Raw genomic sequence first — 27,617 nt, forward strand, 5'->3', positions numbered from 1 at the left:
GAGTCTGGCATTTCACTCAGGCCAACTGGCACGGTCTTCAAGCAGCCATCAATCATCTGGACTGGTCTCCCATCTCTACTGCCTCTGACATAAATTCTTCCTGGGAATTCTTCCAAAGCAAACTGCTCTCTCTCATGCACAGATTTATCCCATCTCGTCTTCTGTTGTCATACCCTTCCTCCCATCCATGGTACACGGAATCTTGTGGTGAGGCTATTGCCCAGAAACAACTTGCTTTCGTCTCCTGGAAAGCAAATCCAACGGAAGGAAATCTCATTTCCTTTCACAAAGCCCGAAAATAGTGTGTGTCCACCCTCAGGAGAGCCAGGAAACAATATCTCTCCGTTCTCAGGACCGAACTCTCTTATCTGTCTCCCTCTTCCAAATCCTGGTGGCGTCTGGTCAAATCTGTTTCTGGTGTTTGTTCCCCCTCCATCCCCTCCCTCACCTCAAATGGCCACACGGCTGACTCCGCACGTGAAAAAGCTGAATGCCTCAACTCTGTGTTTGCCTCTAAATCTTGTGTCCCAAACCCATCCCTCTCTGTACCCACCGTACCCAGTCGTACCCAGCTGCTCCTGGACTCTGTGTCCTTTCCTCCTGACAAGGTGGAAAAGTTTCTGTCAACCCTCGACTCGGATTCTGCAACTGGACCTGACGGCATCAGCCCACGGGTCCTAAAATCCTGTTCTTCTGCTCTTTCACTCCCTCTCTCTGATCTCTTCACCCTCTCTTTTGCTCAAGGTCATCTTCCATCTGCTTGGAAATCTGCCAACATCACCGCTTTGCACAAAAAAAGGTGCAAAAACAGATCCAGCAACTACAGACCAATCAGCCTTCTCCCAATTATCAGCAAAGTCATGGAATCCATCATTGCTTCAGATATGAAATCTTTCCTCTTCTCCAATGGCTTGATCTCTGATCATCAATTTGGTTTCAGACCTGGACACTCTACTCTGGACATGCTGCTTCTGCTTTCTCAACAATGGATGGAGGTCCTCAATGCCAAACAGGAAATTAGAGCAGTCTCCCTTGACATATCACGTGCCTTCGATACGGTCTGGTACCACCCGCTCTGCTCACCAAACTCTCCTCTTTTGGTATCCATGGAAATCTCCACGCATGGCTGGCGGACTTCCTCTCTAGTCGTAGTCAACGTGTGGCCCTGAATGGGTTTCTCTCATCTCCTCTTCCTGTTCAGGCTGGAGTTCCACAAGGCAGTGTTCTAGGCCCTGTGCTTTTTCTGGTCTTCATCAATGATCTCTCTGACTCTCTTGAAAATCCTCTGTATCTCTTTGCTGATGACTCTACTCTCTGTCGCTCCATTCTTCATCCCTCAGATTGGCAGTCTGCTGCCTCCTCACTCTCTGCAGACCTGGACAAAATCACAGACTGGGCAAACAAGTGGAACATGTCTTTCAATCCTGACAAATCTCACACTCTTACGATGTCTCTCCGAAAAGACCGACTGGACAACCTCCCATCCACTTTCTGAATAATCCTCTCCAAGAAGTTCTGTCACTCAAGCTTTTGGGTCTCTCTATCTGCCATGATCTTTCCTGGGAAAACCACATTTCAAATCTGGCCTCCAAAGCCAGTCGCCGACTGGGCATCCTCCGTCGTGCGAAGTCCTTCCTTGGCACACCTGAGCTCCTCACCACATACAAGGCTTTCATCCGCAGCTCAATGGAATACTGCTCTCCCCTCTGGGCTGGTGCTCCTGCCTCACACCTAGCTCGTCTTCACGCTGTTGAAAACCAAAGCATTCAGAATCATTGGAATCTCCCGTGATGAAGCTAACTCCAAGGGCCTCTCACTCACTCACCGCAGGCAGGTTGGTGGTCTTTCCATCTTCTACCGACTCCTCTCTGGCCTTGCCCCCCCAGCTCTCTCTGGGCTCTGTCCCGCAAATATTCCTACAGGTTGCACAAGATCTGCCTGCAACCCTCTTATGGTCAAACTGCCAAAATCAAGACTCTCTGCTCACCTTCACTCCTTCATTCCTCTTTTCTCCCGCCTCTGGAACAAACTCCCTCACTCTCTTCAATCCCACTCCACCCTCCAGGTCTTTAAAACAGCTGTTCACCACCATCTCTTATCTTCCCCCATCCAAAACCTTGATCTTTTCTACCCCGCTAATTTCACCCCAATTCCACTTTTTTGAAATACCAACTTCTGTCCTGGAAGTCATTGGTGTCCTTGTGTTTTATACTTCTCCCTCCATCCCCCCCCCCCCTTCCCATGCCTCCTCCCCCCAAGCCCTCTCCCTTCCACACATCTCCCTGCTCTCAAATGTTGTGTTTCTGTGCTTCACCTTCTCTCCCCAACTTGTTTTCCGCTCCCGCTTTTTGTGTGTTTTGTTTGTCTGGTTGATTTGTTTGTGAAGTAAATGTTAGCTCTTTCACGAGCCTCGATTCAGTATACAAAAAAAAAAGAAAAAAAAAAGTGTCCTCGGTCTGAGTGAGGCGAGAGAGACTGGGCAGAGAGCAAAGTGTCCATGTGCAAGAGAGCGAATGAACCGTGACTGATTGTGATGCCAGCCACGAACCAAGAGAGTCAAAAAAACGTGTTAAAAATCCCCTTGTTTACCCTCGAAGGGGGAGGTGGGAATCTTAGAGGTCTCCTGGTTCCTGATTCGTGAAGCCCGTTACTCCGCCCATTAGTCCCCCCACAGTAACTTTCACCCTGATTGGTGGGGTTTCTGAACCTGGACACCATGGTGTGCCTTGGAGCCTGGTGCATTGCCTGGTAAGTGGAGGACCTATCTTTCCTTTCCACAACGCATCAAGACATAACAACCCGAAATAAGGGGAAGGGGCTAAGATAATGGTCTGCTATAAAATAACTATTCTAAGGGACCTGTATGGTGGTTGCCATTACTTTTTAGTGTTTTCCATAAACCACAACAATACATATATATATATATATATATATATATATATATATATATATATATATATATATATATATATATATATACATACATACATACATACATATACATATATATATATATATATATATAATATATATATATATATATATATATATGCATATTTATTTATATAAACATATGGTATATATATACATATATATATATATATAATATAATATATATATATATATATAACACAGTTTGTGTGTGTGTGTGTGTGTGTGTAATGTTACCGATAGACTCCAAAACGGAGAGGCTTACGTGCTTGATATTTGGCATAGACATGGCCATTGAGCCTGGGACGAACATGGCCGAACTCAAAATATTTGACGATCCATATTTTTTATTCATATTTACCTCAGCGCATTTCAGCGCACGGAATCAACGGAATCAGAGCAGGTGGGCCCTGATTCGCTCAGAGCGATCACGTGATGACGCTATGACGCTATGAACGCGATGACGCTATGAACGCTATGACGCTATGATGCCATGAAAAAAAAAAATCGCTATGTCGCTATGAAACGCTATGAACGCGATGACGCTATGAACGCTATGAACGATATGACGCTATGACGCTATGACGCTATGAAACGTACGCTATGAACGATATGACGCTATGACGCTATGAAAAAAAAAATCGCTATGATGCTATGAAACGCTATGAAGGCGATGACGCTATGAACGCTATGACGCTATGAAACGCTATGAAGCTATGAACGCTATGAACGATATGACGCTATGACGCTATGAAAAAAAAAATCACTATGACGCTATGAAACGCTATGAACGCTATGACGCTATGAACGATATGAACGCTATGACGCTATGAACACTATGACGCTATGAAAAAAAAAAATCGCTATGACGCTATGAAACGCTATGACGCTATGAACGCGATGACGCAATGACGCTATGAAAAATAAATCGCTCGCTTTACCAAGGGGCTCGCTCTGCCCCCGTTCCCCTCCCCTCCCCTTCCCCCTCCCCCTCCCCTCCCCGCCCGGCAATGCCGGGTACTTCTGCTAGTATATATATATATATATATATATATATATACAGTATACATATAGATAGATAGATATATATATATATATATATATAATATATATATATATATCTATCTATCTATATGTATACTGTATATATATATATATATATATATATATATATATATATATATGTATATATATATATATATATATATATATATATATATATATATATACCATATGTTTATATAAATATATATGCATATATATATATATATATATAGATATATATATATACTGAAACGCAAAAGAAACTTACCACCTTTGAAACCTTTAAATATCAACAATAACACTGCGTGTAGTAAATGTGTGAACTTATTTGTGGACAATAGTGTCCTCACTGTCAGACAAAACGGTCACGGATGGTCACTTGAACCTTCAATGGTCACTTCATAGCACAGCTGTTGAACAGCCATTTTGACTGTCAGTGATTAGCCAAGGGGTACGGGATGATTTTAATGAGCTGCACGTGATGTCTTGATATTGGCTTTAAAAAGGCCAGTGCAAAATGGGCATTTCAATCAACATGCCACGATTGTCAAGGGATCAACGGCAGCGTGCCCTGGGCATGCTGCAAGGCGGACTGAGCTACCGTGAGGTGGCACGTCGCCTTGGCTGTTCACACCAGACGATATCGGCCCTGGTGGACAGAGACACCCTCCACAACTCTGCAGATGACAGACCTCGATCAGGGAGGCCAAGAGTCACCACTGCAAGGCAGGACAGGCAGATGGTCCGAAGTCACCTGCGGGATCGATTCCGTCCAGCATCCCGCACTGTGGCAGAAACTCCAGTGCGTGCAAACCCACGGATCTCCAATGATACTGCACGAAGACGACTGCATGACTATGGTCTGACTGCCAGAAGACCATACAGAGGCCCCGTGATGACGGCTGCCCATCGCCGCAACCGACAGAGATGGTGCCAGCAGCTTCAGCGGTGGACCTTGGCGCAGTGGAACGAGGTCGCTTTCAGCGATGAGTCAAGGTTCTGTGTGGACAGTCCTGATGGGCGTGAGCGTGTCTGGAGAAGAACTGGCGAGCGATATGCCGATTGTTGCGTGCGTCAAGCCAACAGGTGGGGTGGCCCAAGTGTGATGGTGTGGGCCGCCATATCAGGCCGGTACAGGACGCCACTGGTGGTTGTGGATGGGAATCTTAACACCCAGCGGTATGTGGATAACATCCTGCAACCTCATCTGCTGCCGTTCCTGCTAGACCACCCAGAACTGAGAACCTTTCAGCATGACAACGCTCGTCCCCATGCTGCTCGCTTTACCACTGCATTTCTTCAAGGCGAGAACATCAACACCATGCAGTGGCCTGCGCTCTCCCCTGACCTGAATCCCATAGAGCACCTGTGGGATGAGCTTGGGAGACGCGTAGTTGGCAGGGCCAGGACACGGGCAGTGCTGCTTCAGACATTGAGGACTGAGTGGGACAGAATCCAGCAGCAATCCATCCAAAGACTGGTAGGCAGTATACGCCGACGATGCACTGCCTGTATCCAAAACAATGGTGGCCACACATGCTATTGAAAGGGGACTGACATTGCACCCTGCGCTGTTCTGTACTGTAGAACAAACTGATGAGATGGTGTATCTTGGTCAAAAACTTGACATGTCATCAATAAAATGCCAATGTTTCAATTGGCAATTGTTGGTTTGTTTTATTTTGAACTGTTACAATTTTATTACATTTCAAACAAGTGGTAAGTTTCTTGCATGACTGCAATAGTCATGCAGTCGTCTTCGTGCAGAATCATTGGAGATCCGTGGGTTTGCACGCCCCGGAGTTTCTGCCGTAGTGCGGGATGCTGGACGGAATCGATCCCACAGGTGACTTCGGACCATCTGCCTGTCCTGCCTTGCAGTGGTGACTCTTGGCCTCCCTGATCGAGGTCTGTCATCTGCAGAGTTGTGGAGGGTGTCTCTGTCCACCAGGGCCGATATCGTCTGGTGTGAACAGCCAAGGCGACGTGCCACCTCACGGTAGCTCAGTCCGCCTTGCAGCGTGCCCAGGGCACGCTGCCGTTGATCCCTTGACAATCGTGGCATGTTGATTGAAATGCCCATTTTGCACTGGCCTTTTTAAAGCCAATATCAAGACATCACGTGCAGCTCATTAAAATCATCCCGTACCGCTTGGCTAATCACTGACAGTCAAAACGGCTGTTCAACAGCTGTGCTATGAAGTGACCATTGAAGGTTCAAGTGACCATCCGTGACCGTTTTGTCTGACAGTGAGGACACTATTGTCCACAAATAAGTTCACACATTTACTACACGCAGTGTTATTGTTGATATTTAAAGGTTTCAAAGGTGGTTCGTTTCTTTTGCGTTTCAGTCTATATATATATATAATTATATATATATATATTGTTGCGGATTCGGGGGTCGGCGCTCCTCTTATCAAGGGGGGGGGGGTTAATCCCCTTGTCTTTTAAGCTGGCCGTCCCCCAATCCTGGAAGCTATGATGTCACTTCCGGTCGGTGGTAAGTAGGGTTGTAAGCCCAATTAGTCTTATTACCTAAGTACTACCACCGGCCGTAAAGCGAGGAGATAACTCCCACCCGATCCGCAGCGTTAATGGATACGCTGAGCGAAGCGAGCCGCGACTCGGGCCGTTAACAAATACTAAACCCGATTAAAGCGGTTCCGAAATCGTGCCACAGGTACTCAATGGGGAAAAGACTAAAGCGATCGGATGGAGAGGAAGCCAGATTGAAGGAAGAACAAATAAGTGGGTTTATTAATTATGTACAAAACCAAAAGAAGAGGAAACGAAGGGAATATACAAGAAGAAGAAGAACAAAAGGACACAGGGCAATCTTAACTATACAGTCTTACTTACAACCCCGGACAAACAGACAGACTCACACGGGATGGTAGTGGTAGGGGAGGAAGGTCCAAGCAGATGGGTCCAGGCAGGTCGACTCCGTCCAGGCTCCGGGTCCGCTGGCGAAGAATGGCAGGCAGCTTCGCGTGTCGTTGGCGCGCGACCGGACCTTACATATGCGAGCGGCTGGACTGCAGCGTACGTATAGCGTGCCAAACGCTCTCTCTCTCCCGATCAATCAAGGTCTGTATCAAACGATGGTTCCCTGCGCAGTCCTTTGAAACAAGCGCGCCTCCCGATCAATAGGTTCATAAAGCGCCTTTCCCAACGAGTCCGTATCGATCAATGCAATGTGCTTGCTCGCCCGACCTCCGCGCAGTCCGTGATAATCGAACTCTCCCCGCACAGTCCGTGAGAGGGCTTGCCGCTTGCGCTTATATAACGCGCTTTGAAATCAATGCACGCTTCATAGAGACACGCCCGCCAGTGAACTCACCTCAGCCCTGGTTGGTTAGCGAGGGCTCACCAGCTCCGCCCTTGACGGCTCGTTGACATGGCCATGCCTTGTTCTTGGCGCTCCGCCCCCTTCTTCTCCAAGCTTGACCGCGTGCGTAATGGCGTTTGGAGCGAGGCAGCGAATGCTGCTGGCAAGCAAAGGCGCGTAACAGAATTTGGAGAGAGAGGCTGGCAAAATGGACGGAATGGGGCCTATCTTATTTGATTAATGCAACGCAGATTCAACTATTGGGAACACAGCCTTAACTAGACACAGACTAAGGAAATAACTGATAGTCCTATGGTGTCCTACGTGTTGCTGTGGCCTAACTATGGGTGCAACCTTTAACCTTTGAAATGATGAAATATTTACAATAATTATTTACAAGTGAGGGGTTCTCAAAACCACAACAATATATATATATATAATATAATATATATATATATATATATATATATATATATGTACAAATATTTAATCCGAATGTCGCATATTGATTTCAGTGCATTACATTGAAATACTAAGCGTTCTTATTTATTACCTGTGCACAGGTGAAATAGTGGTCGTGCTGGTGGAGGTGGTGGTGGTGGCGGTTGTGTGTGTGTGTTTTTTGGTGTTGTAGGGGGCTGTACACACAGACTGGCACCTGCATAGTGCATAGAGAAGGGAGGCGGAATGGTCAAAAGCTCTTCTCACATTTCCAGATGCAATATATAGATCATGGTCCTGAAACTTTGTGTTTTGCACAGTGACCATCCACAGGTGTGCTCACAGGGGTGGGACTTAATAAACCCCGCATACTAACACAGTTTTGCTCTTCAGGATTCGTGCTCTGTGATTTCCATCTCTGTGATAGTGTACCTTTAAAACAATCAATCTTTTAATGTATTTGCTGAGTGATGTCTAAGGAAACTTACAAACATTGTGATACGCCACCTTTGTCTAGCCTCTGTATTAGTGATTTAGCTACAACAGACATTTTACCTGTATTATGCAAATATTGGCTCTTTGACTATCAGTATCAGTCATTATCATTTATTGAAATTGTTACAATCAATTGCTGTGTCAGTTAAAGATGTGTTAAATGTGTTGTGGGTGTAAAATGTTTGTTGAATGTTTGTTGGTTGTGACTGAATGGCTCTGTCTGTGCAGTGCGAAGAAACCTGCTCTCAGAGAAGCCCTTCTGGGTGGTATCAGCAAGGTGAGTGTTTCCTTCACAAGTTTCTTCCATGTATTGGCATTAATCATCCATCTATATGTAATTTGACCGGTTTGGCCCATTGATGGATGCGTAATATTTGTTTATTTGCTTTATTATATAAGATGGTGTAGAGGAGCGCACTCCTCTTTGAGCTGTCCAGTCGGGTTCGATTCCTGACCAGATTATATACTGTGGCATCGGTGGTTCGCAGGCGGGGGTGTTGGTTGCATCAATGAATGTGACGTTCCTCAGATGGTCGTTGAGTTGGGGACCCATCTGCAAGCATGATTAGTCCGTCGGTGGACGTTAAAGATGCGCTAATACAAGGCCAAAGTGTGCTCGGTCCCATCGTTTTCTTTCAATGTACTTAACCAGTCCGACTGACTGGAAAATGACACACACACACACACACACACACACACACAGACACACACACCTATTTTTTCAGGGCAAAGGCAGGGGTTGGGTACGGTGATCTTTTGAAGAGACGTAGGTCTAAAGGTGTTACATATGTCACATTATAAACCAGACTTTCTTTTGGCAAATTAGCAACTTTTCTTTTCTTCTTTGACACGAAAAGTTAAAACTTGAATTCAGTAAGTAGCACAAAGGCCTAAGGATATAATTCAATTGTCCTTTGCTTCATCTCTGTCGGTTACGCTCCTTCCTTTTCCCTCGGGTAATGATTCTTCTCCCATATTGCATGCGGCTAAGGGATATGAACAATTAGTTGCACACTTTGCAGGTTGTTTTTTATTTGTACCAAGGTTTTTTCATTTCGACAACTTTTGACTGAGGGCCGCAATGTGCAATATCCAAAGAGCGGTAAAACTCTGGGGGTAACAACAGTTGCTTCTAGGGTCTTTGTCTGGGAATTTCCGTTAAAGATATTCAGATGAGCGATTGAAGGTCTCGGCCGGAGTGTCGAGTCGAGTTTCAACTCCATGCTGCAATTGCTCGGAGAAGCGAATGCACCTTCACCAAACCGGCGAATGATCTGAACAAATTGCAGCATTGCAAAGCCTCATGCATATAAGAACCTTTTAAAAGCACCAGATTCCTGAGTCCATTCCCACGTTTAATGGCCCAACAGAATCCCATAACAAGGCCATGAACATCTTGAAGGCATTAGATGTGGAGAAGGAGGGTGGAAGCTGAGGACGTTACCCCGTTTGCTTCGTGAAGTTCCATCAACTCATTCTTTCCCTCTTCTTTTCATCTCTCTCTCTGTCTCTTGTTGGAGGACCGATCTGCGGAAAAGATGGAGAACCGTGGCCACGGCTTGTGAAGATCGACTCAGGAATGCTTCCAAAGTGCTCGTTCTCTCTCTTTGTCTGATCAGTCCTCCTTGACCCAACGCAAAATTTCTCTCCACGTAAATCTCACCGGAGCCCCTTAGCTCTCTGGAGCCCGTAAATCAGCTGGCATGCAGAGATGCGAGGCGGGTTGGGCCATGGCGCGCGGCGAGCCGACCGCTCTCTGGTCCCCAGTGTGGACGGTGATTAGCACAAGGCAGCCGATGGCATCCCCAGCTGCACCCGTGAAGCCGTAAAGCTCTGTCGCGTGAGACATCTGTGAAATAAAGCCCGAGCCAAAGCTCGTATAGTTTTGGCAAAGCAGAAAAGGCCAAAACGCTTTGCGTTTTGAACTCTGGCGATGAGAGGACGCAACGGGATGAAGAAATGGGAAGCTAGGATGCGAGGATTGAATTCCCATTGTCATCCCAGCTGCTTTGTCTGAATTTCCCATCATTGCTGGAAAGTATTTAAAGACGTGCACAGGAGCCAAGTGGAAGATCTCAAGCTTCAGAATATGCTCATTGGGTTTCAGATCAGGTTAGTACAGGATAGAGCTGATGTCAGTCGAGCTAAGGATTCACAGAAATTTCAGTTCACCGCAGAATGTACCTCTTGTGCCTCTAGCATTCCCAATGGTCATCAAACTATCCATGCTGATAGTAAATTTGAAGTTTCAACTTTTCTGTGTTGGAAGAGACATTATGAAACAATAAAACCTTATTGAAAAACTCTCCGCTTCGTTTAAACAGGATTGTGGAATTTTATTTAGGAAAGAAAAGTCAAAACGCACTGCTGCCTGAAAAAGCTATGGTTTAGTAAGAATTTCGAGAGACTGAATTTATTTGTTAAAAATCGATTTGAGCTCGTTTTAAAGGGCCGTTTGAAGCAATCAATCCTGAACCAACAAACCTGGAGTGGTAGATGAAGTGAGGTGGAAGAATAAACCGAAAGGATCCTCGACTTAACCTTCCAGGAAGTTGGCAAGCTTTAGATAGTTTAATCAAAGAAATTAGCTACATGTGCGGTTTAAACAAATGGCATGAAAAATAGTTTATGGATAAGTTTGAAAGTGTGAGGAGGAGATTAATAGATGTGTAAAATGTACTGAGTGATAGAGATTTTAACAGCGGATCATTCCTCCGGGAGCAAGCTTGTACTTTACTCCAGGAAAGAGGACGAAGTGTCTTTCAGTGTGAACCGCTGCGCTTTTCCTATTGACGAGGCTAAGCAATGTTGTGTTTACGAGTGACATAAGTCGATTTGCTTGGAGATAATTGAAGTCCTGCAGTCGATGAAAGGTAAAACTTACATTTACTCAGCTTCCTTTCGGCATGGTTATTAACATCTCCTGCATGCATGCTCTGAAATTAAATAAATACTTGATACAGTATTTATCAAGGGCACCTTGAATCACTTGAATTCACTTGAATGCTTCTCACCGCAGGCAGGTTGGTGGTCTTTCTGTCTTCTACCGACTCCTCTCCGGCCTTGCTCCCCCAGCTCTCTCTGTGCTCTGTCCCCCAAATATTCCTACAGGTCGCACAAGATCTGCCTGCAACCCTCTTCTGGAGAAATTGCCAAAATCAAGAGTCTCTGCTCACCTTCACTCCTTCATTCCTCTTTACTCCTGCCTCTGGAACAAACTCCCTCACTCTCTTCAATCCCAATCATCCCTCCAGGTCTTTAAAACAGCTGTTCACCACCATCTCTTATCTTCCCCCATCCAAAACCTTGATCTTTTCTACCTCCGTTAATTCACCCCAGATCCACTTTTTGGAAATACCGACTTATTTCCTGGAAGTCCTAGCTGTGTCCATGTGTTTTTTTTACCTCTCCAATCCCCCAGCCCCCCTCCCACGCCTTCTCCCCTCAAGCCCTCTCCCTCCCACAGATCTCCCGATGTCCCTGCTCTCAAATGTTGTACTTGTGTGCTTCCCCCTCTCTCCCCATCTTGTCTCCCGCTCCCTTTGTTTCGTCTTATGTGTCCGTTTGTTTTTTTTTTGTCATTAATGTTAGATCTTACACGAACCTCGATCTTGTAAACAAAAAAAACAAACAAAAAAACCAGGAAGCTTATGTAGACTATTTCTATATTGTGAGCATATCCCATTATCTCTTCAATTCGCTTTGCTTGTCCGTTAACACATCATATCCATTTACTTGACTAATGCTAGGCAACTCACAGGCTCCAAGTGGCCATGGCTGAACAACCCCAAGGTCTGAAGCATTTCTGAAAGACTCTCAGGTGGTCTTTCACTGGACCAGCCGGAAGAACACCATCTTTGTCGGATGGCTTGCTCTATGACACAACACCGCTTGCTCACGTTGCATCTGCCAGAAGTCAAATCCATCACCAAACAGCTGGAGGTGAACACCGACCAAACTAAGGCCCAAGCGATCTTGCTATTTGAACAATTCCATCAACTTGACGAACAGAGAGATCTCCGCGCGAGAAAGAATGGCGAAAGTATTTTCACGTCCGACTTGAGAAAAAGTCTGAAGCTATCAGCTTTCATTCTTCTTCGGCGCAGCTGAAAAGGAAATTTTTGTTTGAACGGGCAGGTGTTGCGCTGCTCAGGTTCCACGGACTCATTTGTGGGGTTGGACAGAATGAGGGGAGTTAAGGAAATCTCAAGGAGTAAGCCATCAAAATGTTCATGTACGCACTAGGCTAGTGAGACAGCTGTGCATTTGATGTGGAGAGCAGCCGAGGGCCTCACACACGTCATCCACTCGGTTACTGGATCAGAGGCAGAGAGTAAAGGCCGAGGAACAACTTAAAGGACATGAAAGCTGGGATAATGATCGGCTGAATGACTACAGAAAAACAAAGCCTCTTAGGGCTATCTTGAGAAACACTGTTTGCCTCGAGTGTTCTTGACAACGGTTGACTGTTTACTTGGACAATCTTGTTTTGACTCAAGCTGTTGTGGATACTCATGCTTTAGCCAGGATGTTTCAGGGTATGTCCCCTAAAGCCGTTTAGTCTCTCGAGTGCATTGCCCATTCTGCTTGACGCAAGCGATGCCTAACATATACCGATTGGAATTAGAACACCTTTCATATATCAGAAGAAAAGCAATTTTTTTTCTATACTTGGGCTAAGGCTCGTAATAGAGTTGACACACACGCACACACACACACACACACACACTGATGAGATAAACACTTAACACAGCCACTGAGCTTGGGGGAAGTGCCGTCACTACCCTCACTTCCGGCACTTCCCAGGATACTCTGGGTACCAGCGACGTCATAACAATGGCGCTGCTTTTCTCACCGTACTCAGTGGGGCATTTCCTTAAGAGGAATTTCCTCCTCCCCTTGGATGCCAAATGAAGGGGATTGTCCGTGCTCTATCCTTTTCAAGCAAGGAAGTAGCAGGTACCATTTTTAAAGTCTTTGGTATGACTTGAACCGGTCCAAACCGGATGGGTGTTTTTTTAGGACACACCATCTCCTTACTGGGTGGCCGTTGGCTCTCTCGGGAGCTCATCCGCCCTTTGCCTGGTGTTGTGTTTGGTCCTGGCAGGTCACAATCGCCCTCACCACAAGCAAAGCAAGTGAGGGGTGTCGGTTTAGTCACCGACAACCCGACCATGCGGCAGGTAGCACTGGGTTACATGTTGCCAATGGCATTCCCAAAAGACTGATCTGACCTGAAAATTTATGTACGTCCATGACTGACAGAACCAGAAATTTCCCTATCTGTGTGTGTGTGTGTGTGTCACACACAGAGACACACACACACACACACACACACACATGAATACCTACATGTATACCTACATACATACATGCCGATCAAATAATACCTCTTTAATGGAATGGTGACTGTTACATCTTGTCTTTCAGCAGCAATTGCTGCAACAGTTCTGAGGGTAATCCACTCCACGCGGATGAAGACCAGTGAGCCAGAAACATGTCCCTGGATTGATTCCCAAGTAATCGGCTGGCACTGTTAAAAAAAAAACCCAAAAGTTGGCTGGTTGACCTGCTGTTGCAGTGTGCGGTTCTGTCTTACACAGGCTCCGCACACTGCAAAATGCAACTTCAGCTGAAAATACCTTTAACTGTAAACATTACATAATACGTACATACATACATCGTACACACACACACACACACACACACACACACACACACACACACACACACACACACACACACACACACACACACACACATTATTTTTCAGTCCGCCGCAGGAGAAAAGCCTTACAGTGAGGATATTGGCATACATACCATGCTTGCCAAGTATGGATCTGTGAGAGAACCTGGAAAGGAGGAAAGTGGCCACCCAAAGTGGAAATGCTTGCATAACCGCTTTGGCACATCCATATAATTATGAGATCACGCCAGTTGCGATGTAGGAAGGAGCAGAACTCCAATGATGATGGAATGGCTTTAACCTGACATCTTAAAAATTCCATACTTCTAATGTCCTGGCCTGAAATGAGTTGTGAATTGGATATAAAAACGGCTCTGGGCTGGAAATGGACTTTCAGGCTTTAGGAAGTTTGAGGACCATGGACGAAATGTTGTTTGAGGCCAAGTTCACTCTTTGTTAGTTGTTACAAACTGGTGGTGTAGAGTTTAGTTGTATATTTTGGTTGCCTATGCCTCTTCTAACACACACACACACACACACACACACACACACACACACACACACACACACACACACACACACACACACACACACAGTATATGCGTGTGTGGGCAAATTGCACTCTCTTCGGGTTTGCCCTTACTGTCCCTGCACACGCACAAGTCCTAACACGATATTTTGTGTTGATGCGGGTCATGAGGCTCGCCTGTTCGGTGTTCATCCCATCTGAACACGAGCTCATAATGTTGGGATACCAGGTTCAAATCTTCCTTCCCATGCCGTGTTGCTTCATCCATTGACTACGAACATCATCGTACTTCATGTTCACAGATGTCGACTATGAAACATCTTCATGAAGGATGTGATGCATGTACAAGCCCCTTCATGAGCCCTAGATCAATGTTGCGAACAGTAATATCGGTGGCATTTATTTATTATTTCCACAAATATGGTAGAATTTTTGAACCCCCTGCCACCCAATCCCTTTACACCACCTCACCGTCCCCATTCCCACATTATATACACGTACACCTGAAAGTGCTTTCAATATCTCTCTTCCCTTTCCTCATTAGCCCTCACAAACTTAATTCTCCTGTCTCCCCATTCATCCTACAATCCACTAACCTCTCTTCTCTCTCCTATTATCCTCCCTTCTTTTTATTTGTTCATTTGTAGTTTTCTCCATTTTTGCCCCTCTCCGCCAAGCTATCCCATCTCTGCCACCAATACTAATAAATAGGTGCGGTGGCTCCTGGCATTACTTCGATGCCGTTTTCAGGAGCAACTCGAAAGATATTATTTCTTGGCACAGTTTGCTCATCTCCCATCGCGTCTCCCACACCTCGTTTCGTCGTCGGTATCGGCCGACCGCCCGCGGGGCGTCCGCGGAGACGATACCGCACTCGCGTATGAAAGTGCGGTCCGGATTCTGCGCTTCCATCACTGGGTTTCATTTACATTAAGCACGCACGCCGGAGCACGAGCACTCAAGCTGAGCCTTTAGAACACTAAATTACACTCTCATAAACTGTCAGTGGGGGTCCCTGCGAGCGGCGGACAAAAGAGATGTCATATCGACTTCGGATGCCGGGGATTTGTGCTTCCTGAGGAGCGGAGAAGGAGAATCCATGAGCGTTGATGGAATCCGATGGTTTGCAGCCACGGAGCTAATCAATTTGCACTGCCGGCTGTAATTACTCATTGGGTTGATGAAGTTTGAAACCGTTCCACTGTGGATACACATGTTTAGGTACACTTTGAAAAGCAGCCACTGGTGTGGGTTTTCTTCTTTCTTTTTCACATCACGTTGAAGGTCTTTATTTTTCAATCCTTAGACAATGAAGATTTCTGCTTTCTTTGGATCTGCCAAAGGATTTCTCATCCATCTCCACGGTGACCTGTGCCGTGACATTGTTTTTTTTATTTCTTAATACAAACAAGTTTGTCGGCTCAATAACCCTGAAGCAGAACATTTTGTGTTAGGGTTAGGGTTAGTGTTAGGGTTAGGGTTAGGATTAGGGTTAAGATTAGGGTTAGGGTTAGGGTTGTTAGGGTTAGGGTTAGGGGTAGGGTTATCCGTCACAAATGACATTGTGATGTCATGGAACTTGTTAGGGTTAGGGTTAGGGTTAGGGTTAGGGTTAGGGTTATCCATCACAAATGACATTGTGATATCATGGAACTTGTTAGGGTTAGGGTTACGGTTAGGGTTAGGGTTAGGGTTACCCATCACAAATGACATTGTGATGTCATGGAACTTGTTAGGGTTAGGGTTACGGTTAGGGTTAGGGTTAGGGTTACCCATCACAAATGACATTGTGATGTCATGGAACTTGTTAGGGTTAGGGTTACGGTTAGGGTTAGGGTTAGGGTTATCCATCACAAATGACATTGTGATATCATGGAACTTGTTAGGGTTAGGGTTACGGTTAGGGTTAGGGTTAGGGTTACCCATCACAAATGACATTGTGATGTCATGGAACTTGTTAGGGTTAGGGTTACGGTTAGGGTTAGGGTTAGGGTTACCCATCACAAATGACATTGTGATGTCATGGAGCTGTATTTCAAAGATATTCATTGAAGTATCAAACGAAATTATAATTCTTGCAGTAGCAGTAGTTGTACTTTAATGACAACAATTAATTAAGTTCCATCTTGTGGTTGGCACAATGGGGTGTTTTTTTCCAAGTCTTTCACGAACTAGCCAGCCAGGCCCAATGACCGTGGAACCTGGAGCTCATTTGGGCAGGAGATTGGAATCTGGTCAAGATGCCAGCAATGAACTCGATTTTTCCGATTGTGTTGGGAATCAAAGCCGGGCCCACACATCTGCCTTGCCTTCACTAGACAGACTGTGATTTCCCTGTGTCTGGACAAGACTGACTGGCATGGAACTGGGTGTCCACATGACCAATAAATACTATTGAGGTGTACGTCGTTCCTCACAGGGTCCATCGGTATTAACGGACTTCTCGTGTTGACGTACAGCATGATGCGTTCTCAAGTGAACCTAACCGTAGTAGGTTTGGCTTCATTCAAATCAGTGTTTCGAGCACAATTCCAACCTGAGAGTGGATGCCAGGAATTTGGGGGTGAGCAAGCACTCAATATTATATCTTGCTCAACCCATCAAAAGCATCCTACTGTTATAAAATAAGTGAAATCGGCTTCGCTGGAAAGGCAATTCAGCGATTGATCACAAGAGTGATTGCATGATTCTCGCGACTCCTCATGAAGTGATCGAAAATGACAGATTTTGTGAATCAATAAGTGCAGGTACCGCATGTTTTTCAAGTCTGATGAAAAGATTCTTGGGATTTATTAGGTTGTCATATATACAGACTGGACAATAACGGCCGCAAAATCCAAAATAACTATGGGACACGTACCGGACTGTTTGAGAAATGGCAGGTGTTTTGGTAAGACAGGCTGCGATTTGGGCATGGAGAGGCCCTTCAAGATATAATTAACGAGCTGGAGTAGCTGCCGTTGCCCGGTGATGTTATAATCCTGTTGGCATTTGGAACAAATCAATTTGGGGTTTTTTTTCTATTTTTTGTGGGTGCCTAATAAACTTTCCTACACCAACTAAGGAAAATTTGTATTTATTATTATAATATTAAACACACACACACACACATCAGGAATCATTTAATATCACCTTTCACGAAGCTACAAAGGCGCAAACACCAAAGAGCGATCATAAAATCAGACACTTAGGCACCATAAATCGAACTTTTTAAAATGTATTTATTTTTTAAAAGTTTATTGGACCAAAACACTCATCGGCACTCACTGATGAACCTCTGAAAGTTTGACGAAGGTCCGTTCAGCCATATCTGAGAAAAATGGCGACACACAGACAAATGGCATGTGTCCCATTACTTTTGCGAGGATATGGTTGGTGTCCACAAATCGCTGTGACCTGCATTCTGAAGTTCAGGGAGTTGTATCACTGAGTCAGGAGCAGTAATGTGTCCAGCATCTGGTGCAAACTCAAACTGATGCCCATAAATGAAAGATAATGAGAACAGAAACATTTCCACTTACAACGAGAGAGTTCATAGAACACGATACACCACGCAGTGTTCAGGTATATGCTTCAATTTAAATAAATAGTGATTTTAAACATTGTACAAAAAATTCCGGAAGTTTAGCACTATTGAAGCAGTCTTATACACCACTCTGTAGAACACGTCCAAGTACTGCAAAACTGCAGGTTCTTGGAAGTATTAAGAAGGTGATTTGTGTTCTACAGTATTCATTTATCTAATCAATTTAAATAATACTAGGGCATGCCCGTACTATATATAAGCTAGGACGTGCCCGTACGTGGGTGCCCGTTCCTTGCCAAAAAAAAAAAAAAAAAAAAATTTGTGTAGGGGTGTGTGTGTGTAAACATCCTAGGGCGTGCCCGTACGTGGGTGCAAAAAAACATGCGTGCAAACAACAACAACAAAAAAAAACTTTGAAACCACATGGCAGTAACGACCACAGAACCCCCCCCCCCCCCCCTCTATTTACATGAATGGTTTGGTCCATTCGCAACGACCACAGAACCCCCCCCCCCCCTCTATTTACATGCAATGGTTTGGTCCAAAGCGAACGGCTTGCAGTGTTTGGTAAAGAAATCGCCATAGCTCGGTAACTACTTCTCCGATTAATATGAAACCTTGAAAAGGCACATCCTCGGGTCCCCAGCAATATACCTGGCAAGTTTCAAGTATATCGGACCGGTAGTTGTCGAGAAACAGCGGTCACAGACAAACATACACACATACACACATACACACATACACACATACACACATACACACATACACACATACACACAGAGATTAATGGAATTATAGATAGATAAAGATTGCAAAAGTCGTGTAAATAAATAAATTTCGGGTTTTACCGCCTCTTTCCCCAGTTTCCATTACATCGCCCAATTTTAACACGTTACATTAGTTATACGTGCCTGTTGTTTGTGTCCTTTATAATGTCCTTCAAAACATAAGGGCCAAATTTACGAAAGGCGTTTAGCTAGCCTCTTGCTAACACACGCCTAATCCTTAAACGCTGATAAAAAACATTGTTGTACCAAACAGCAAAACACACGTCTAAACAGCAATTTACGAAGGGAGATAAACAGCCGTGTAGTTGTGCGCTTCGAAACAGCCGATTAACCAGTGAAACTCCGCCCACATCTCTGTCATCCAATTGAAATGATGCAGTGGCATAGAATCAAAGCACCACGGCCAATTGTTGGAGGGGATTCAGCGCATTGCTCCTCGTCGTAGGAATTGATCCAGGTCATCTTGCGTTAAATTCCGCAGCCAACAATACGATTTCTTCCAGAGATCCGTCCATCCCTCCTTCCACTCATCCATCCTTCTTTCCACTCATGCATCCATCCCTCCAATCAGTGATCATGGGGAAAAAAACAATCTATGAATGTGTACAATCTCTGTATTCGAGCTATGGAGGTAATGCGATGATGTTCATCTAATCCCAACCCATCCCCACCTCCAGCAGCCCTCCCCGTGCTCATCTAACGACCGCCGGCGTGATGGAGAACTTCCATCGCTCTCTCCCATCTCCTCGGAAGATGTGCAGCTTTCGGATCGTTACCAGGTGCATCTGCTCATAAAGCCCCTTGCCCTAAACTTAACAGGCAGGTCATGCACCACGTGGTCCATAAGGTTTCGCAATTAAATTTCCAGACGGCTTAAATTCCACCAGATACACATTGTCTTTTTCAATCGTTCGACTCCTCGACACAGACGATATTTATGGTTTATCACGTGTTGCTCTGGTGCCCAGAATCCTAATAGATAAAAATCCTTGTGGTGTTGTTGTTATCATTTTACAAAGTCAATCGACGTCAAGGACTTTGGCCTTTCCCTGATAACTGTAAGCTTTTGAAATTAGGACATCATCAATTTAGCTTACGGATTTCTGATTCTGAATAAGTACTGTAAGCAAATGCAGGTATACTTGGACTAGCCAGGCCTACTTAGGGTGAGCGTCTGTCTCATGGCTAACTAATTCATTTCTGGCTATCCAACACAACAGCTATAAGTTGGCACAATATTACAAACACAAAAACTATAAATCCAGATGATACGGGTATGCACAACAGGATGAGTAAATTGTTAGCTTACAGGCACCTATCTGCAGTGAAAATACATTTTACTTTCAAGTAAGTTTTCTGACCTCTTCGTGACCAGCAAAAGGGAATTTTACTGTAATCTACTCGTATATGTATATATATATATATTGGAGTGAAAGTATGTATGTTTGTATGTATGTATGTGTGTATGTGTGTATGTATGTGTGTATGTGTGTATGTATGTGTGTGTGTATGTATGTATGTGTGTATGTATGTGTGTATGTATGTGTATGTATGTGTGTATGTAAGTTTGTATGTATGTATGTATTTATGTATGTATGTATGTATGTATTTATGTATGTGTGTATGTGCGTATGTATGTGTGTAATTGTGTATGTATGTATGTATGTATGTATGTATGTATGTATATGTATGTGTGTAATTGTGTATGTATGTATGTATGTATGTACTGTATGTATGTGTGTATGTAAGTTTGTATGTATGTATGTATTTATGTATGTATTTATGTATGTGCGTATGTATGTATGTATGTATGTGTATGTATGTGTGTATGTAAGTTTGTATGTATGTATGTATTTATGTATGTATTTATGTATGTGCGTATGTATGTATGTATGTATGTATTTATGTATGTGTGTATGTGCGTATGTATGTGTGTAATTGTGTATGTATGTATGTATGTATGTATGTATGTATGTATGTATATGTATGTGTGTAATTGTGTATGTATGTATGTATGTGTGTATATGTGTATGTATGTATGTATGTACTGTATGTATGTGTATGTGCGTATGTATGTGTGTAATTGTGTATGTATGTATGTACATATGTATGTGTGTATATGTGTATGTATGTACATATTTATGTGTGTGTGTGTATGTGTATGTATGTATGTATGCATCTATGTATGTATGTACTGTATGTATGTGTGTAATTATGTATGTATGTATGTATGTGTGTATGTAAGTTTGTATGTATGCATGTACATATGTATGTGTGTATATGTATGTATGTATGTATGTATGTATGTATGTATGTATGTGTTTATGTGTGTATGTATGTGTGTATGTATATATGTATGTATGTATGTATGTATGTATGTATGTACATATGTATGTGTGTATATGTGTATTTATTGTGTGTATGTATGTGTGTATGTGTGTATGTATGTATGTATGTGTGTATGTATGTCTGTATGTAAGTTTGTTTTTATGTATCATGTATGTATCCATACATACATAAATGTAAGTTTGTTTGTATGCATGTATGTATGTATGTATGTATGTGTATGTATGCATGCATTTATGTATTTATGTATGTATGTTTGTATGTACATATGTATATGTATATGTATGTATATGTATGTATTATGTATGTATCATCTTCTCCTCCAAGAGTATTTGACCTAGGAAGCTGAAACTTTCAGGGGATAATGAGGACACCCTGTCGAAGTTGGAGGCACACTTGATTCCATCAAGTTTTGGAAAAAAAACATTTCTCCCATCTGGCCATTTTCTTTCTTTTGGGAGGAAGTGGGGAGAGGAGGAGGGGTGCAATTTGAATTATCCCAGGTATATAACCACGATGAAATTTTGGTATTATCCCAGGTATATAAATTCGCATAATCAGTACACATGTTTTTGTTTCACGTACATAACCCAGATTATTACCTTCGCAAAAGCGGAAGGTTATGTTTTGATCGCTGTGTATTTATTTGTATGTCTGTGTGTGTGTGTGTATGTTATTCGCATAACTCAAAAAGTATTCAACCGAATTGCATGAAATTTGGTGGGATGATTGGTTATTATACGGGACACATTTGATTAGATTTTGGGAGCAATCGGGTCAAAGGTCAAGGTCAAGGTCACGAAAAGGTCAAAATCGTATTTTTACCATAGCGCGGTCAATTTTTATCCAATTGGCATGCAACTAATGCCAAAATGTTCAGAATTCAATGCCCGATCTTGTGATATACGACATGACCCAGTGAAGACATTACCCTTGTTAGCGGTTGGGGGTTAAAGGTCAGGGGGGTCACGACCTTGCAAAATGTGCGTTTTTTGTCATAACTCGGTCAATTCTTATCCGATTTGCATGAAATCAGCACCAAACTGTTCACTGTTCTGTTCCCTACACTCCCATGCCAAGTACAGAACAGTAGCTGCGGCGAAGGTATGCGCTCTACCGAGTGCCCGTTCTAGTTTTTTCTTTGTTCGTGAGCAGTTGAGTCAGTGGTCTGTTGACTATACACCTCCCAAATAAAAGGATGTGTCAGAAGAACGTGTTGTGGCTCCTTGGAATGGGTACCCTGCTAGTCCCAATAAATGTCCTTAATCAAGCCACTAAAATTAAGTTTGAAACTTCTCAAATGCACAAGTGTAGCGATGGATGAGTTTGTGCGTGGTTCAGGGGGCAATCGTAAACAGTTGCTTCTGAATATTTCCTCTTCTCATAATAGTAACGAATAGCAAATATAATCTTCATAATGCATTGGAATGTTTACAACTACATGCAAGTATTGCCGCAGTAGCTCAGGCAAAGCTTCTGGGGGTAGAGATGATGCGGTTACAAATCTTGTTCGATTGTGCGTTCTGTGCTCCTCCGCGGCTGTTGTAGAACATTCAATGTGGCTTTGTTAAATTACCGCTCTTGACTTGAGCACCGCGTGAACTTCAAAGTATGTGGCATATAAACACGCACTTCATTCCCAATGGCGCTGAGTGATTCTTTTTGAAATTAAATGTTGCATATTTAATGGCACACATCGCTGAATAAGGGAGTAATTTGCTAGCAAGAGATCTGCACTGGCCTTTAGCGTACCTCTCGCCCTTTCCTTGATTTATATAAAACTCCAAATGGAGATCATTTGAAAGTATTTAAGGATTTGCTTTTTTATGGCCTACATCGTCATCCAAGCTGGAGCGGATGCATGCCATAAATGATTCGTATATGGAGGAATGATATTGCACCATGTGACTATATTATTCTTTTCTTTTTTTTGCCAAAAAATGTCAATGCAAAATGCCAAAAATGCTTTAAAATGCCAGAAAATGCCAAAAATGCTAAAAAATATGCCAAAAATGCCAAAAATGCCAATCTTTTTTAACCAAAAAATGTCAATGTCAATGCTTTGCCTTTTCCTCTTCTTTTTTAAAATTGACCTATGTGGGAAAATTACACGTCCAGCCCAGGAAACGGACCGAGGTCCTCTGGTGAACCGGACCCATGTTCCTCAGAGCACGGGTACGGTTCACCAGAGGCCTGTGTTCGATTAATGGTCTGGTCAAGTAATTTTCCCCAAATATGTCAATTATTTGTAATACTGTTTCTTTATATAATTGTCCTCTTTTTTTTTTGTAGACTTTCTTGCGGGTTCGGGCGAACCGACAGTCAAGACTCAACGGTACGTTGGTTAATAATTAGAGGCTTGTGTGCGTCACCATGCAGTTACTAGGCCTCAATGCCACATTTTGACAGCAAACCCCTCAGGTTGTGCTACTTGTTCGGCAATTTGTGCAATTTTATTTTTTCTTCCGTAACCCGGTTAATCATAAGATGATTATAATTATTTAGAAATCGTAGCTTTGGGGAGAAACCCTGTCTGAGTAAGTCATGCTCTTCATACGGGAAGAAAGCAACGATCACAGATGTAGGCCTCTTAAATTTGCACGCTTGCAGACAGCCTGGGAATTCGACGTGCTATTTCGGAAAGCCTTTTCATCTGCATACCATGATTTAAAACCGCATTATGCATGTGGCAGATGGAGGCACCCACCGCATTGCTTTGCCACGCTCTTGCCCCCTTCCTATTTCACTCCATTACAAGGCCTTCCTCGCGCAAGTGCACAGGTTGGAAAGGCTCTTTCCTTGTGTGATCCACAGGAGGGTAGGTTTTTTGTGGTGACCTAACCACAGGTGTTTTACAAGGCACTGTCTACCATAACGACTCCATGCTGGTGTCTTCTAACAAGCAAGAACACTGCTCGCACTGTCTATTTCCTATCCGGAATGTCAACGCTGTAAAGAAGTGCAGCTGCACCAGGCCTCTTAAACGCAGCAAATATCTCGCATGAAAAGGCACACTGCTACGACCTTATGAGAAGACGGTTGGTCCTTCTCATGTGTCACAATTTCTATGAAATCTGGTGCTGCAGAGAGGTCTTTATTTCTTGGTCTGGCAGTGCCTTGTAGAAATACTTGAGTACTTTATAAGCCCTGCAACCCTGGTTACACATTTGGCAAATGGAGTTCCAAACGCATGATTGTTCTTTGGGATATGGAGGAAAATATGACCCTGGGACATGGCATTGAATTGCTAAGGCAAGGGAATTGTGGGATGATATTTGAGGTCATAGACATTGCGACACACAGAATATCGACAGGCAATGCAACTTCAAGTAGATCGTCGAGTAGTTACAAAATAATGTCACCGTCATACTTTGGCCAATTGGTCACTCAATGAGCCTCAAATTTGATGAGGGCCTTTCATGTGCTGGGCACCAGACTCATAAATACCAATACTAATATTAGCTTCTGAATCAGTACGACAAACAAATGCTCTCACGCCGGTAAAAATGAAATCCTAAACTCACTGGATGTTTACGCTGTTGATCATGGTGGCCGGTTTTTACCTCCGCCACCAAAGGTGGATGGAGGTTATGTTTTCACCCCTGTCTGTCTGTTTGTCTGTCTGTGAACAGGATATAAAAAAAAGTTATGGACGGATTCGGACGAATTTAGGCGGAGAGGTAGCGTGTGAGACAAGGACGAAATGATTAGATTTTGGTGAAGATCCGGATTCGGATCCGGCTACTAGAATTTTTAAGTGATTCTTCACCATTGGGGGATAGGACCAAAAACTATACATAGCAGGATATCTCATAACGTTTTGGACGGATTTGGACGAAACTTGGTGGACCGGTTGGGTGTGTGTGACAAGGACTAAATGTTTCGGTTTTGGTTCAGGTCTGAATCCGGCCTATCAGTGGGATACAAAACATAAACTGTTCAGCCTGGCAGAGGTATGCGCTCTACCGAGTGCCGTTCTAGTTTGCAGCATGTGGTTCCTTTCTGGCCATTTTCATGTCCATCCTTAAATGACACGCCAGTCAAATTGGGATGTCATTGACAAGCAATCATCACCCCTCTGTGCACACAGTCATCTGTAAATTTCAACTTGCTCAATGGTTTCATTGGCTAGAAATCTCATAATTATTCACTGTTCCACCCTGTTTGTGATCTCACTTGCCGCCATCTTGATTTTTTTTCAGCATGTGTATTGGAGTGAGGAACATGTCATTATGAGAATTGGCATATCGGTTGCCAACTCTAAAAAGACACATTTCCTCAAAAGATATTGATCAACATCCTCACTTTGCTTTGTTTTTTTTTTAATAAGCAAAACTCTGGAACAAATTCCAGCATCCCTGGTGCTGCCGGGACTCTTTATGGCTGCAAAGGAAGAAATCATCATGTTCTTGAAGCAGACCGCTGTGGATAAAATGGGCGAAGCTTGTTCGAAATATAGCCATCACAAATTACCAGGGATTGCCAAGTACGGGCAATAGGCAATTGATGAACCGATAAACGATTTCAGACTGCAGAGACAAAAATCAAACAAACCACAAATTAGCACTTTGCTACTAGGAAGCTCCGGGTTTAACTTCGCAGTGCCGAACCACAAAGAATGCATTTATTTCATTTTATTTGCAGATGTCGAGGCTAATGGAATAGCTAAACACAATGGGGGTAAGGTTAATTCATCAGCTGTGAAATGGAAGGTTGCAGTGGGGCGTTCTATACATAGACAGGGATAGGATAGAAAAGGTCATGGGTAGGTGCAGGGGATGGTGAGATAAAACTGAGCCACCACCTGAAATTGATGGAGAGTGATCCGTTGGCCAAACACAGCCTTGTAATTCCACACATGGGAGAAAAATGGAGTCGAGCCAATAGGGATGGGTCGAGCACTTGCACTAAGAAACGTTTGCTACATGTGAGTTAATTGTTGTTGTTGTTGTTGCTGCCTTGGCATCACATGGTTGCAAAACCAATGGACCTAAGCTATTTGGCACCGTCAGCCGGATGCTCCCAGAGATCTATTACGGAGGTAAAGTTAAAGGATCTATATTTTTTCAGCTAGAAGGACAGGCCAGAGTATCCATAGCAGTCTTTAGTGAAAAGATGAGCAAAGTTCTCTGGGAACATGGCTTTGCAACATCACCTGGGCCCACCAATCTCTAGAGGGGATGGAGGAAAGTTGAAGGTTGTTTGTATTCTTTTGGAGCACCAGCACCGTAGCTACTCCATGGTCATCATGGTCATGGTCATGGTTCTTCAAGAACGGTACCACCGCTTCTCGGCAATCCTCAGCACCCGTGGGTTAGTGAAGACGCATACATATTCTGTGGGTGTGGGAATAGGTGAAGTGGTAAAAAGGGGGTACCTAGCCAGGTGGGAGGCTGTTGCAGACCACATTGCCACCACCTGAGAATGTACAAGTGGCAGGTGTATTATTTGTTTCTGGCTTTACAGCAAAAAGGTCTCTTTCCAAAAATTCCAATGGCTGGTAGATTACTTACAGCTGTGCCATGATCCTCACTCGGAGACAATGAGCTTCCACGTGGTTAGTTTACAAGCCTCAGTAATCTCAAGATCAGAAAGCGATAGAAGAATAATAACGTGGCTCATGGGCTTGAGATTTTATTTCGAAAATGTCTCTCTACTCATTCTATTACCAAGTAGGAACCAAAGGCTACAGACACCACAGGGAACTTCTCAAACTGTCACCATTTCACCCTTGTTATCCTCAGTGAGGCAAGCAAGTAAGGACGAGCATATTGGGTGGGTAGGAGAAGAGCAGTGTGGGGAGCAATTTTAATTACAGATCATAACGCAAAATTCCACCGCCTAATTAAGCCATCACATGACACCGAGGAGCGGAAGAGGCTATTTTGTCATCGATGCTACAGAGCCTGCTGCTGGGAATGGGGAGTTTCTCTAAAACAAGTGTCTAGACAATGTAGTGGGGATGGAAGGGAGGAGTTGTGTGTGTGGGGGGAGGAGAAGGGAATGGGGAGTGGGAGCTGCTTACTAAAGAGATATCAACACTCCAAGCCCTAGGGCCTGTTCCTGGGCCTGTAAATTAGAGATAATTTTCCGATTCCCCATTGGAGTCTCATTGAGCGAGGCCCGCATATGAAGTTGTCACTCTTACCAAGCTGCCCCACAGCCTGATTGTAAGTGAAATGGGAAGTGGCATAACAGTCATGCGCTGATGTCGTAACAGCACACCGGCCTGCAAGGCTCGACACCTGACGGACATTTTTCACGTGCCAAGGCCTCTTGATTCCTGATATTCATCCAAACTGCTAGACGGGAATTGTGGGAAAGAAGGCTTGGCTGAACTTCCGGTGCATTTGCCATTATGAAGGAGTGGCGATGAACTTTTGACTTGCATTGTGGGAGTTGAGGAGTTCGCTCATACATCCAGGATTAACAATTTTTTTAAAATAACCCGCAGCAATTACAAACCCGTTGCCAGATATTTATGCCACATTGTGCAAGTG

At 43.9% G+C, this 27,617-nt stretch overlaps 1 protein-coding gene across 1 annotated transcript in view; it reads left to right on the top strand.

The window, feature by feature from the left end:
- Positions 1-27,617, top strand: part of LOC137425159 (E3 ubiquitin-protein ligase Rnf220) — a 329,803-nt gene that overhangs the window by 237,389 nt on the left and 64,797 nt on the right. The window contains exons 4-6 of the mRNA XM_068113312.2: positions 8,471-8,519; positions 19,449-19,550; positions 23,410-23,452. Coding sequence (XP_067969413.1) covers positions 8,471-8,519; positions 19,449-19,550; positions 23,410-23,452 — 194 coding nt within the window. The remainder of the gene's footprint in view (positions 1-8,470; positions 8,520-19,448; positions 19,551-23,409; positions 23,453-27,617) is intronic.

Source organism: Myxine glutinosa, chromosome 1 (assembly GCF_964187855.1).
Source record: "Myxine glutinosa chromosome 1, kmMyxGlut1.1, whole genome shotgun sequence".
In the NCBI taxonomy this organism is placed as follows: Eukaryota; Metazoa; Chordata; class Myxini; order Myxiniformes; family Myxinidae; genus Myxine; species Myxine glutinosa.